This window comes from Salmo salar, chromosome 05 (assembly GCF_965601325.2).
Source record: "Salmo salar chromosome 05, fSalSal1, whole genome shotgun sequence".
NCBI classification, from domain to species: Eukaryota; Metazoa; Chordata; class Actinopteri; order Salmoniformes; family Salmonidae; genus Salmo; species Salmo salar.
In genome coordinates, this window is record NC_138295.1 from 1,363,026 (window position 1) to 1,376,250 (window position 13,225).

Sequence of the window (13,225 nt, forward strand, 5' to 3'; positions counted from 1 at the left end):
AGGAAGTTAGGACCGAGGCCTGATGGATGGATGGACGGGCAGGACGAACAGGAAGTTAGGACCGAGGCCCGATGGATGGATGGGCAGAACGAACAGGAAGTTAGGACCGAGGCCTGATGGATGGATGGACGGGCAGGACGAACAGGAAGTTAGGACCGAGGCCTGATGGATGGATGGACGGGCAGGACGAACAGGAAGTTAGGACCGAGGCCTGAAGGACGGATGGGCAGGACAAAGAGGAAGTTAGGACCGAGGCCTGAAGGATGGATGGGCAGGACAAACAGGAAGTTAGGACCGAGGCCTGATGGATGGATGGGCAGGAAGAACAGGAAGTTAGGACCGAGGCCTGATGAATGGATGGGCAGGACCAACAGGAAGTTAGGACCGAGGCCTGATGGATGGATGGGCACTTAGCTGTGGAAACTACCCCGTGTCAGAACAGCAGAAAATGTCTAGACAACCCATGTTTTATCCAAAGTAGAATAATTAACGTCTCAGTAAAAAGTGATCAATAGACTAATCATTGATTATGCAGTCTGTGTTCTGTACTCAGAATGTACCTTAAAGGTGATGACCTCCATGCCCAGGACAGACGAGTAGAAGGTGCAGGAACACTCTTCACGGTCAACACCAGGTGGTCCAGGTGACTCACCTGTACAGGGCTGGAGCTCTTACATCTCACCCCCACCGACACAACAGGTAGCCCGCAGGACCTGGGCTGTAGCTGGGACGACATGGCCAGAGACCATGAAGGTGTGCAAAAAAAAAAATCATGCATGTAAAATAAACTACTCACATGAACGCGTAGACAGCGTCCCGACGTGGACAAATGAAGTAGTACTATGATAAAAATCAACCAACATTCACGGTACCCTGTATTCAGGTAATTACGGTATATCGGTAAACAGAAACCAATGTAGTCGATGTCATTTTCTCCATTTATATAAAATACGATATTCATTACAGTCTAGATACAGGTTAATAGCTTACAATTTAATACAGAAGTTGTACTGTAGACGACTACACATGCCCCTCGTTAATAAAAGTGTTTTCTGAAAACGGGGAACTGAGAACCGGTGACATGTTTTATTCTCCAGGTGTTTCACGGCGGTAACAACGCACCGAGTGACAACCTAAAGTCCGGAGAAACATCGTTCCTTTGTAGTTGAAAAACAAACGGAGGAAATGTCAGCCTTCATTTCCTTAATTCCCCACATACTTAACTTGACCATAATACCGTAATTGCTGGAGTATTTTGCCTATAACACATTATGGGCAGCTTGATGTATCAACACAATATTCGTGTAAAAACATGGGGTGAAATCATATGTGCTTCATCTGAACATAATGCTTACCTTGATATAGATTTTATTGTCCATGTTTGCCACTCTAAATTGAAGTGATCCCATGAAGGTGTCGATGCACATATCTTTATTGTAATATATACTGAAGAGAAATATAAACACAACATGCAACAATTTCAAAGATTTTACAGTTCATATAAGGAAATCAGTCCATTAAAAATAAACGAGGCCCTAATCTATGGATTTCAGATGATGGCAGGTGTGGGAGGGCGTAGGCAGACGGGCCCAGTCAATCAGAATACGTTTTTCCGCACAAAATTGATTTATTACAGAAATAAATACTCCTCAGCACCCCCTAGCAGTGGCCATTTGCCCACGGCACAAGGTGCACCTATGTAATGATCTTGCTGTTTAATCAGCTTCTTGATATGCCACACCTGTCAGGTGGATGGATTATCTTGGCAGAGAAATGCTCACTAACAGGGATGAAAACACATTTTTGTACAAAATGAGAGAAATTAGCTTTTTGTGCGTATGGAACATTTCTGGGATCTTTTTAATTCAGCTCATGAAACATGGGACCAACATTTTGCGTTTATATTTTTCTTCAGTGTGTTTGTATAAAACATTCAGGTTCTATGAGGCCAGGCGGTCAGACACATAGTTCCACATTGGAACCGAGACTCATGTACAAATCACCTTCTATCTTAAATAACTACTCAATATTATTTGACAATTTACCCTGGATGAGGCAGGGTTTCCCTGGATGAGTCAGCAGGGTTTCCCTGGATGAAGGGGGGTTGGGTTTCCCTGGATGATGCAGGGTTTCCCTGGATGAGTCAGCAGGGTTTCCCTGGATGAAGGGGGGTTGGGTTTCCCTGGATGAGTCAGCCTGGTTTCAGGGTTTCCCTGGATGAAGCAGGGTCTCCCTGGATGAGTCAGCCTGGTTTCAGGGTTTCCCTGGATGAGTCAGCAGGGTTTCCCTGGATGAAGCAGGGTTTCCCTGGATGAGTCAGCCTGGTTTCAGGGTTTCCCTGGATGAGTCAGCAGGGTTTCAGGGTTTCCCTGGATGAAGCAGCTTGCTGGCCATTAGCCAATCGGCGTTTCTCAACGAGATCATATCCCGTGACCCCGATGCACCTGGTAATTACCACCTTCCCACCTGGTTATTAACTCTGATCAAGCCTATTGATCAGGTCTGTAGAGGTGCTCCAGCTGGCAGTTAAAACAGCTCACTGATTTGCTTTACCTCCGAAATCAAGTGGTCACACCTCCCTCGGAGAAGCCAGGTTACACGACGAGGCTAGTTGTAACAACGTGGCCCTCTCAACATCGCCACCCGGTGACCTGAAATACCCACATCTTCTGCATGGATCATCAGTAATAAAACAGTTCCTCTAAGGTCAAACAACAAGTAGAGATGGCAGAATATATTTAATGATAAAGAGGGGTGCCCTTGATGAACATGATAAAACTACAGGACTGGTCTGGCTCCCTATTCCCTTTATAGTGCATATAGGGAGCCATTGGGGACCCATGCAACATATAGTGCAGTAGGAAGCCATGATGAAGACAGCCAGGTTAGTAAGGAAGCACTGTCAGAAAGACACAATACATTTCATTTACAACTAGTCGTTATCAACAATAACAGAGCTTCAACCACCCAAAACTTTATTTATACAGGGAGGAGGTAATGACGGCAAACCGTGAGAACACGCGGAACCTAGAGAATAATGTGGCGTCGTCATGGCATGGAACAGTCCCTCCCTCCGTCTCTGTGATAAGCCAATGAACAGCATCCTACAGTCCCACCAATGAACAGCATCCTACAGTCCCACCAATGAACAGCATCCTACAGTCCCACCAATGAACAGCATCCTACAGTCCCACCAATGAACAGCGCTGTCAGAAAGGACAGAAAGAACCTAGAAAATAAAAAGCTTAACACATTTTAAAAATATAATAATAATAATAATAATTAAAAGGGACCAAGTCTTCATTTGTAACTGTGAATATTCAGTCTACAATATTTTAGAAATAATATACAAGTTTAGAATATTATGCTTTGTTTTTCCTATTTTATTTTTTTTCTCAGTTTTCCCACTTTGTAGTTATTGCACTGGTGTTCCAGATATGAAGACATCTCTCAGACCAAAACACAGGACAGAGGCAGCAACCTGGCCCGGCTCTAACCCGGCCCGGCCCGGCTCTAACCCGGCCCGGCTCTAACCCGGCCCGGCTCTAACCCGGCCCGGCTCTAACCCGGCCCGGCTCTAACCCGGCCCGGCCCGGCTCTAACCCGGCCCGGCCCGGCTCTAACCCGGCCCGGCCCGGCTCTAACCCGGCCCGGCTCTAACCCGGCCCGGCTCTAACCCGGCCCGGCTCTAACCTGGCCTGGCTCTAACCAACACATGGAACTCATAATAAATGTGATTCCCAAATGTCACTATTCCCTATATAGAGCAGTACTTCTGACCAGAGTCCTATGGGTAGTGCACTATATAGAGATAGGGTGGAGTTTGAGACGGAGCCATAATGCAGCCCTCTGTTTACTTCCTGGTCATATTGTAGCAGAATCAACAGGTTGTCATGGTGACATCACAAGGCTAGGATCACTAGGTTGTTGTTATCATTCAGGGCCCGTATCCACAGTGTCCCAGAGTAGGAGTGAGGATCTAGGATCAGTTGGGCTTCTTAGGTTTAATGAAAAATATTATATGGACTGATCCTAGACCCCCACTGATCCTAGATCCCCACTGATCCTAGATCCCCACTGATCCTAGACTCCCACTTATCCTAGACTCCCACTGATGGACTGATCCTAGATCCCCACTGATCCTAGACCCCCACTGATCCTAGACCCCCACTGATCCTAGACCCCCACTGATCCTAGATCCCCACTGATCCTAGATCCTCACTGATCCTAGATCCCCACTGATGGACTGATCCTAGACTCCCACTTATCCTAGACCCCCACTGATGGACTGATCCTAGATCCCCACTGATCCTAGACCCCCACTGATCCTAGAGCCCCACTGATCCTAGAGCCCCACTGATCCTAGACCACCACTGATGGACTGATCCTAGACCCCCACTGATCCTAGACCACCACTGATGGACTGATCCTAGACCCCCACTGATCCTAGACCCCCACTGATCCTAGACCACCAGATGGACTGATCCTAGACCCCCACTGATGGACTGATCCTAGACCCCCACTGATCCTAGACCACCACTGATGGACTGATCCTAGACCCCCACTGATCCTAGACCCCCACTGATGGACTGATCCTAGACCCCCACTGATCCTAGACCCCCACTGATGGACTGATCCTAGACCCCCACTGATCCTAGACCCCCACTGATGGACTGATCCTAGACCGCCACTGATCCTAGACCACCACTGATGGACTGATCCTAGACCACCACTGATGGACTGATCCTAGGTCACCACTGATGGACTGATCCTAGGTCACCACTGATCCTAGGTCACCACTGATCCTAGGTCACCACTGATCCTAGGTCACCACTCCTACTCTGAGATGTCATGATGAAACCCTGTCAGAGGGCAGAAACAGAAAATGCTTCATGTCGATGGGCTAAAGTTAGACTACATACTAGCATCAGTCAACAAAATACTTACATCCCATCTCAACGACGGTTCAACACAATTCATAATCAATAATCAGTACCATTGATTCCGATGTCCTGAATATGATGCGATACGATTCCAAATAAACTGATAGCTAAGAATTCCCAACGGAATCCGAGCACGTCACATCTTGTTCTCCCCATTAAAGCCTGTACAACACTCTACAGTTTTAACTTAAAAACTAATTCAGCGAGCTTTGACACACTGACAGACTGTGGACCGGTTCCAGAGTATTGATAAATGCAGTTAAGTCTTTCAGGTGGAGAGCAGGGTCAGGTGGGGACAGTGGAGTCCCATTTGGTGTAAGACAAGTAAGAGAGGAGTGGGGTCTGTCTGTTGGTCCTCTCAGGGTAGGTAAGGGAGAGTGGGGTGTGTCTGTTGGTCCTCTCAGGGTAGGTAAGGGAGAGTGGGGTCTGTCTGTTGGTCCTCTCAGGGTAGGTAAGGGAGAGTGGGGTGGGTCTGTTGGTCCTCTCAGGGTAGGTAAGGGAGAGTGGGGTGTGTCTGTTGGTCCTCTCAGGGTAGGTAAGGGAGAGTGGGGTCTGTCTGTTGGTCCTCTCAGGGTAGGTAAGGGAGAGTGGGGTCTGTCTGTTGGTCCTCTCAGGGTAGGTAAGGGAGAGTGGGGTCTGTTGGTCCTCTCAGGGTAGGTAAGGGAGGAGTGGGGTCTGTCTGTTGGTCCTCTCAGGGTAGGTAAGGGAGAGTGGGGTGTGTCTGTTGGTCCTCTCAGGGTAGGTAAGGGAGAGTGGGGTCTGTTGGTCTCCTCAGGGTAGGTAAGGGAGGAGTGGGGTCTGTTGGTCCTCTCAGGGTAGGTAAGGGAGGAGTGGGGTGTGTCTGTTGGTCCTCTCAGGGTAGGTAAGGGAGAGTGGGGTCTGTTGGTCTCCTCAGGGTAGGTAAGGGAGAGTGGGGTCTGTTGGTCCTCTCAGGGTAGGTAAGGGAGAGTGGGGTCTGTTGGTCCTCTCAGGGTAGGTAAGGGAGAGTGGGGTCTGTCTGTCGGTCCTCTCAGGGTAGGTAAGGGAGAGTGGGGTGTGTCTGTTGGTCCTCTCAGGGTAGGTAAGGGAGAGTGGGGTCTGTTGGTCCTCTCAGGGTAGGTAAGGGAGGAGTGGGGTCTGTCTGTTGGTCCTCTCAGGGTAGGTAAGGGAGAGTGGGGTCTGTCTGTTGGTCCTCTCAGGGTAGGTAAGAGAGAGTGGGGTCTGTCTGTTGGTCCTCTCAGGGTAGGTAAGGGAGAGTGGGGTCTGTTGGTCTCCTCAGGGTAGGTAAGAGAGAGTGGGGTCTGTCTGTTGGTCCTCTCAGGGTAGGTAAGGGAGAGTGGGGTGTGTCTGTTGGTCCTCTCAGGGTAGGTAAGGGAGAGTGGGGTCTGTCTGTTGGTCCTCTCAGGGTAGGTAAGGGAGAGTGGGGTCTGTCTGTCGGTCCTCTCAGGGTAGGTAAGGGAGAGTGGGGTGTGTCTGTTGGTCTCCTCAGGGTAGGTAAGGGAGAGTGGGGTGTGTCTGTTGGTCCTCTCAGGGTAGGTAAGGGAGAGTGGGGTGTGTCTGTTGGTCCTCTCAGGGTAGGTAAGGGAGAGTGGGGTCTGTTGGTCCTCTCAGGGTAGGTAAGAGAGAGTGGGGTCTGTTGGTCTCCTCAGGGTAGGTAAGAGAGAGTGGGGTCTGTCTGTTGGTCCTCTCAGGGTAGGTAAGGGAGAGTGGGGTGTGTCTGTTGGTCCTCTCAGGGTAGGTGAGGGAGAGTGGGGTGTGTCTGTTGGTCCTCTCAGGGTAGGTAAGAGAGAGTGGGGTCTGTTGGTCTCCTCAGGGTAGGTAAGAGAGAGTGGGGTCTGTCTGTCGGTCCTCTCAGGGTAGGTAAGGGAGGAGTGGGGTCTGTTGGTCCTCTCAGGGTAGGTAAGGGAGAGTGGGGTCTGTTGGTCCTCTCAGGGTAGGTAAGGGAGAGTGGGGTGTGTCTGTTGGTCCTCTCAGGGTAGGTAAGGGAGAGTGGGGTCTGTTGGTCTCCTCAGGGTAGGTAAGAGAGAGTGGGGTCTGTTGGTCTCCTCAGGGTAGGTAAGAGAGAGTGGGGTCTGTCTGTTGGTCCTCTCAGGGTAGGTAAGGGAGAGTGGGGTCTGTTGGCCAATGGGACAGTGGCATCTCTAATATCTCTTACTACACTATGAGGACACCACCGTCTCGTCCGTCCCGTCTGTCTCTCCAAACACCGGAAATGTCAGTTAGATAAAAAGGTCAGTGACGTCTTAAGAATGAAAACATGAACAATGTAAATGGTCTGACTAGGAGAAAGGCCTGCGGAACTGACACCGTGGTTATATACTGGAGCTGCCAGGAGCAGCGTTGACCCCTGTCCTTCAGCTCTCCGGCTTAGACCACACTCTCCCGGTTAGCAGACACCAACACGGCCCTGCGGCAGATAGGACAGGTAGAGTTCTCAGACAGCCAGCGGTCGATACAGTGAACATGGTACTCGTGAGAACAGGGCAACTTCCTCAACTTGTTCCCCTCGGCGTACTCTGTGATGCACACACTGCAGGTCTTCAGAGCGTCACTCTCCCCAAAGTTCCTGGTGGAGAGGTTGTCGATCTGCTCCTTGGTGAGTCCTCTGGGCTGTTCCTCATCCTCATCATTCAGGAGGAAGAAGTGAGCAAGGCGGAGGAAGGGTAGTGACCCTGGTTCCTCCAGGCTGATGGGGGCACGTGGCCGACCTCGCCCCTCCCTGGGGGTGCCCCCCACCCCTAAACCTATCCCTGGGGCCAGACCAACACCAACCCCCTCTTCCCCTTCCTCTGTCCTTGCCTCACCGGCTCCTCCCACACTAGGCCCACCCACTGAGACAGGAGGCTCCCCCACCTCCGCCATACCGGCTACTCCCCTGTCGGGAGTGTTGAGCGCCTCGGCCAGGTCGGCAGCGCCGGAAGGGTTACCGGCTCCACGGTTTGAATCCGAGGAATCAGAGTCCGAGTCCATGAAGTAGCTGAGCTCTCCGAATCCGGTCATGATCTGTCGTATCATGGTCTGCAGAGCCATAGAGGTGGCCTCTCCCAACCCTGCGTCGCTGATCCTCCTGATGGGGATCCTGATGGTGCTGACGTACGTCCTCACGCCCGCACGCTCGGACCGGGAGAAGGTCCGGCGGAATCCACCCCTCTCGCTCTCGTACAGGAAGGTGTTGTTGGAGTTCTGGGAGCGTGAGCGGGTTCTGTTAGCGATGCTGTCCCTCTGGCGGTACTCACCTGGACGAACGCGACGCACCTGCAGGTCTAGCATGATGGTGGGAGGACGTCGTCCTGCCGCTCCATCCCCACCGGCGGCCTCTCCCTCCTGGGGTGGGGCGGTAACGGGCTCTGGGGCGGTCCCGGACCCTGTTCCGGCTGACTGGACCTCGTACTCTGCGGTGCTTTGCCGGGACAGAACATGCTGTCGAGTCCGTGAGCTTCCCTCTACGGGGGCCTGGGGGGGCAGAGTCGGGGGGCTGTGTGAGGAGGCGGCGTTGGGCACTTGGCGGGGGAGGCCGTCCAGTCGGTCCAGGGTGAGGGGTGAACGGCTCCGTGTGGTGCGAGCCCTGGTCCGGCGTTGCTCGGGGCTACGGCTGCGGGCTCGTCTCTGGCCACGTCGTGGAGGCTCCTCAGGGGGAGGGCTGGGAGGGGCGGGGGCCAGTGTGGCCTGCACCAGGGGACTGGCTGGTCTGGAGACCGGAGGGGTGGTGGGGACAGGGCTGGGCGGCTGTGGGACTACCTCTACTACTAACTCTGGGACCATCTCTGCTTCTAGTTCTGGCTCAGCTTCTACTTCAGCCTCTGGCTCCATCTCTGCTTCTGGTTCCACTATGACAGCCAGCTCCTCCACAACTGGTTCCTCCAGCACCTCTCCCGTCTCCATGGGCACCACAGTCCCTGCCTCCGCCCCTGCCTCCGCCCCTGCCTCAGTCTGGACCTCCACTCCGACCACTGCCTCCGCCCCGGCCTCCGCCCCTGCCTCAGTCTGGACCTCCACTCCGACCACTGCCTCCGCCCCATCGCCAGGTGCTCCTGCCTCAGTCTGGACCTCCACTCCGACCACTGCCTCCGCCCCTGCCTCTGCCCCTGCCTCAGTCTGGACCTCCACTCCGACCACTGCCTCCGCCCCTGCCTCCGCCCCTGCCTCAGTCTGGACCTCCACTCCGACCACTGCCTCCACCCCATCGCCAGGTGCTCCTGCTGGGGCTTCCTCCGGAGCCTCCCCAGTCTCCACATCGGTGCGGGCCTGCTGCTCGGCCAGGTTACGGTTAACGTTGATCTCAAGACTGAACCGGAAGTCTCCGCTGTTTGGGTTGGTCCGGCTCACTGCCCGCCACGACTGGTTGCCTCGGTGACCACTGCGGGTGGTGTTGCCTGTCCGCCTGACGGTGTTCAGCCAATCCAAGAGGGTGTCGCCATTAGACGGGTCCTCTGGACCTTCCGCTGGTTCTGTCGGTTCTAAACGGAACAGAGAGAACGCGTCAACATTCTAAACGGAACAGAGAGAACGCGTCAACATTCTAAACGGAACAGAGAGAACGCGTCAACATTCTAAACGGAACAGAGAGAACGCGTCAACATTCTAAACGGAACAGAGAGAACGCGTCAACATTCTAAACGGAACAGAGAGAACGCGTCAACATTCTAAACGGAACAGAGAGAACGCGTCAACATTCTAAACGGAACAGAGAGAACGCGTCAACATTCTAAACGGAACAGAGAGAACGCATCAACATTCTAAATGGAACAGAGAGAACGCGTCAACATTCTAATGGCTAAAAAAACAGTTTGTTGTTTGCAGTGACTATTGTTCTGGCAATTTCACCATTAAAGACTACATTTATAAAAGTAGCCAACTTTGAATTTCTGCTTGAATGACATAATGAAAAGTACAGAGGAGCCTTACCTCCTGTAGCTTCTCCAGTCTCGCTGGTGTTGATGCTAGGCTGCTGCTGCTGCTCTGGTCCATCCTTAATCTGCTGCAGCCGACTCAATAACTCCTCTGCTGTGATCTCACCTAGGAGGGATGAAACTACAACTCAGTACACTGACTCTAACTGCCTTCATTTACTACTGGAAAGTCACTAGTATTTGCCCATAAAGCTGTAGTTTCTCTCCTGGTTACACAGCAACAGGACAGTACTAAGAACCACCAGACTTACCAGGACAGGCCCTGTCCTCTCACTGCTCTTCCATGGGAAAGATGCTCCACCAAACATACTGCCCACTTCACTGGCCTGATGTGGTATCTTCAGTTGTCCGTAGGCTTTGGTTTTTCCAGCACATCATGATAAGAAAAACTCAAACCTTAGACAACGAACCTTAGATAGCCAATCTAAAAACCTGACTGAGAAAAGTCATTCAACCCACAATTTTTGCGAAAAAATAAGGACTACATGAAACAGGAAGTGAAAACATCCATCTTTTCTATGAGATTGAAAATCCATCTCTACGCTGCTCCGTTAACCCTCTGAGATATGTATTACAGGTGTGAGAGTCCGTTACCTGGGGTACCCAGCAGGTTGTTGTGTAATGAGGTGTGTTATAGGTTTATAACAGGTGTATTAAAGGAGAGTCAGTTACCTGGGGTACCCAGCAGGTTGTTGTCTCTCATCAGCCGGTAGTCTGCCTCACTCAGGTTGTTGACAAACTGGTAGAAGGCCTCCTCCCGGTCTAGCCGGTCCCGCTGCCGCCTGCGCTGGACCTCTGGTTGGTCACCGGCGCCCGGCTCGGAACTGTCGGAGCCCTCCATCAGGTGTCGAAGGGAGCGAAGCTGGAGATAAAAACGCCGTCTGTCTTTGAGTCCCCCACGATCCAGTTGCTAGGGATAATCAAATATATATTTTTTTTTACATTAGCAATTGTCAAAAACGTGCTTTTACAGTAGCCCGGCCTAAGCACAATTAAGGCAGAAGCATGAGCACAAGAGCTAGGAAAACGTCCCTAGAAGGAAGAAACTTCGAGAGGAAGCAGGCTCAGAGAAGTGGGCCATCGCCCTCCTTTTCTCGCAGTACCGGGTCGACAATAGAAATGCCCAGGTGCACCTTCAACACACCGACACAGCAAAGGGTGAGCAGGTCAAACACACTGGCTGGGTAGTGGTGGGGATGGCCACAGATGGGAGACACACTGGCTGGGTGGTGGTGGGGATGGCCACAGACAGGAGACACACTGGCTGGGTGGTGGTGGGGATGGCCACAGAGAGGAGACTGGCAGCAGATTTTAATAACAGTGAATATTTTTTATGTTATTGTTATAGAAGGTAAGATTAAAACAGAGCAAGTCACCCCTAAATTACATTCATCGAGAAATTGAATTAGACCGATTACCTTATTAGCTACCAAGTTAGCTAGCGATCAGTAAACTGCTGTTAACGTAATGAGGACATTTCAGACATCAAGGAAAAAGATTGATGGCTCGGTGGTCATCCTTTACCCTGATGCAACATGTCACATCCTTTAAAAAAGTCTCATCTAAAACGGAGTCCCTTGTTTTGATTACAAATCAGCAGCTAGCCAGTCAGACCAAAGTCGAGAAAAACAAAATGGAATCATCTGGCGAGCTAACAATTAGCATGCTAACTAGCTTAGCAGAAAATGGCATCTAAAACGATGGACAGGCAACACAGCTAGTTACATCTCAACATTTACCGTTTCAAAGCCAAAACTAGATAACAATATACTAACAATATTATTTTATGATTTCAAGTTGTGACCATAGCAAACATTTCAAGTTGGCAAGACTAAATAGTTTGTTAACGCAAGATAAACATTTGGCTAGCTAGCGGACCTGCTAACGTTGGCTAGCAGGCTAACGACAAACTTTTACATTGCAGTCATTTGTGGAATTAGCAAGCTAACGTTAGCTAGCTCTTGTGATGTATTTTGTGTACACTAAATACGGACATCCACTTACACTAAAAATGTATTTATGCTATCCGCTATAGAAAAACAAACTTGACGTTTTTGTGTTGTTTGCAGCTGGCTAGTTAGTTAGTAAGTAAATAAATGAAGACCTCGAAACAATGCTAACTAAACGTTAGCTACATGACATCAGGAACAGGACTGACATATTTTTTTTCCACCAACACGAAACTAAGCCAGTAAGGTTCGAATAACGTTGGCTGTCTCGCTAGTTAACATGGTCCCTTTCAAAAAATATATATATGTTTTTGACGTTGTTAGCTAACTAACGTTAACTATAATCAACATGAATGACTTCGTCGGCTAGCTGATGAAGCAATCTAGTCAGTTAGCGAACACCTTCCCGAAACCGCTACGACAGTTACTGTTAAACAGCCAACTTTAGCGGTCAGCTAACAGCTAACTAACAGGTTAGCACAATTTAACGACTCAGTTTATATTTCAAAAGACGGAGTTAACAAAAATCTAAATGTGTCATCCTTTCACAGTACCTGTCTTGTATTTGTGTCGTTATTCCTTATTACGGACGTAGTTTTATTCTAACAAAATCGCTGAACTATTTGGGTACGGCCTCAGGATTCCATTTTCTCAGGGATTTTCCCGGAAACAGGGGGAGCATGAGACGGAAGTAGGATGTTTGTTTTTGGTCTGTACTTTGACTGCAGCGCCACGCCGTGGTGAGAGGTGGAATTCCCAGAAAAACAGATACATTATTACATGCAACATTATTTTTTTATTTCATTTTATTTAACCTTTATTTAACTAGGCAAGCCAGCTAAGAACAAATTCTTATTTACAATGACGGGCCTACCAAAAGGCAAAATACCCCCTGCGCGGACAGGGGCCTGGGATAAAAAAAAAAATATATATATATATATATATATATAAAAATATAGGACAAAACACACATCACAACAAGAGACAACACAACACTACATAAAGAGAGACCTAAGACAACAACATAGCATGGCAGCAACACATGACAACACAGCATGGTAGCAACACAACATAACAACAACATGGTAGCAATATAACATGGCAGCAGCACAAAACATGGTACAAACATTATTGAGCACAGACAACAGCACAAAGGACAAGAAGGTAGAGACAACAATACATCACACAAAGCATCCACAACTGTCAGTAAGAGTGTCCATGATTGAGTCTTTGAATGAAGAGATTGAGATAAAACTGTCCAGTTTGAGTGTTTGTTGCAGCTCGTTCCAGTCGCTAGCTGCAGCGAACTGAAAAGAGGAGCGACCCAGGGATGTGAGTGCTTTGGGGACCTGTAACAGAATGTGACTGGCAGAACAGGTGTTGTATGTGGAGGATGAGGGCTGCAGTAGATATCTCAGATAGGGGGGGAGTGAACGGGTGTTGT

General features: G+C 50.0%; 1 protein-coding gene across 1 annotated transcript; it reads right to left on the reverse strand.

Annotated features, from left to right (window-relative positions):
- Nucleotides 1-2,719: 2,719 nt before the first annotated feature.
- LOC106604092 (E3 ubiquitin-protein ligase RLIM) lies at nucleotides 2,720-12,455 on the reverse strand. Its single transcript, XM_082974993.1, has 5 exons — nucleotides 12,336-12,455; nucleotides 10,505-10,742; nucleotides 9,828-9,938; nucleotides 3,646-9,379; nucleotides 2,720-3,481 (listed from the first exon to the last, which is right to left on the reverse strand). The coding sequence occupies exons 2-4, from the start codon at nucleotides 10,671-10,673 to the stop codon at nucleotides 7,290-7,292; spliced, it is 2,370 nt and encodes a 789-aa protein (XP_082831119.1). The 5' UTR covers nucleotides 10,674-10,742; nucleotides 12,336-12,455; the 3' UTR covers nucleotides 2,720-3,481; nucleotides 3,646-7,289.
- Between the last annotated feature and the right edge of the window lie 770 nt (nucleotides 12,456-13,225).

Bases quoted from the DNA above. Each gene is read 5' to 3' on its own strand.
- LOC106604092 (XM_082974993.1), bottom strand. From the start codon at position 10,673: ATGGAGGGCTCCGACAGTTCCGAGCCGGGCGCCGGTGACCAACCAGAG. The intron at 9,939-10,504 runs GTAACTGACTCT...CATCCCTCCTAG, and splicing joins CAACCTGCTGGGTACCCCAG to GTGAGATCACAGCAGAGGAG. The intron at 9,380-9,827 runs GTAAGGCTCCTC...TGTTCCGTTTAG, and splicing joins GACTGGAGAAGCTACAGGAG to AACCGACAGAACCAGCGGAA.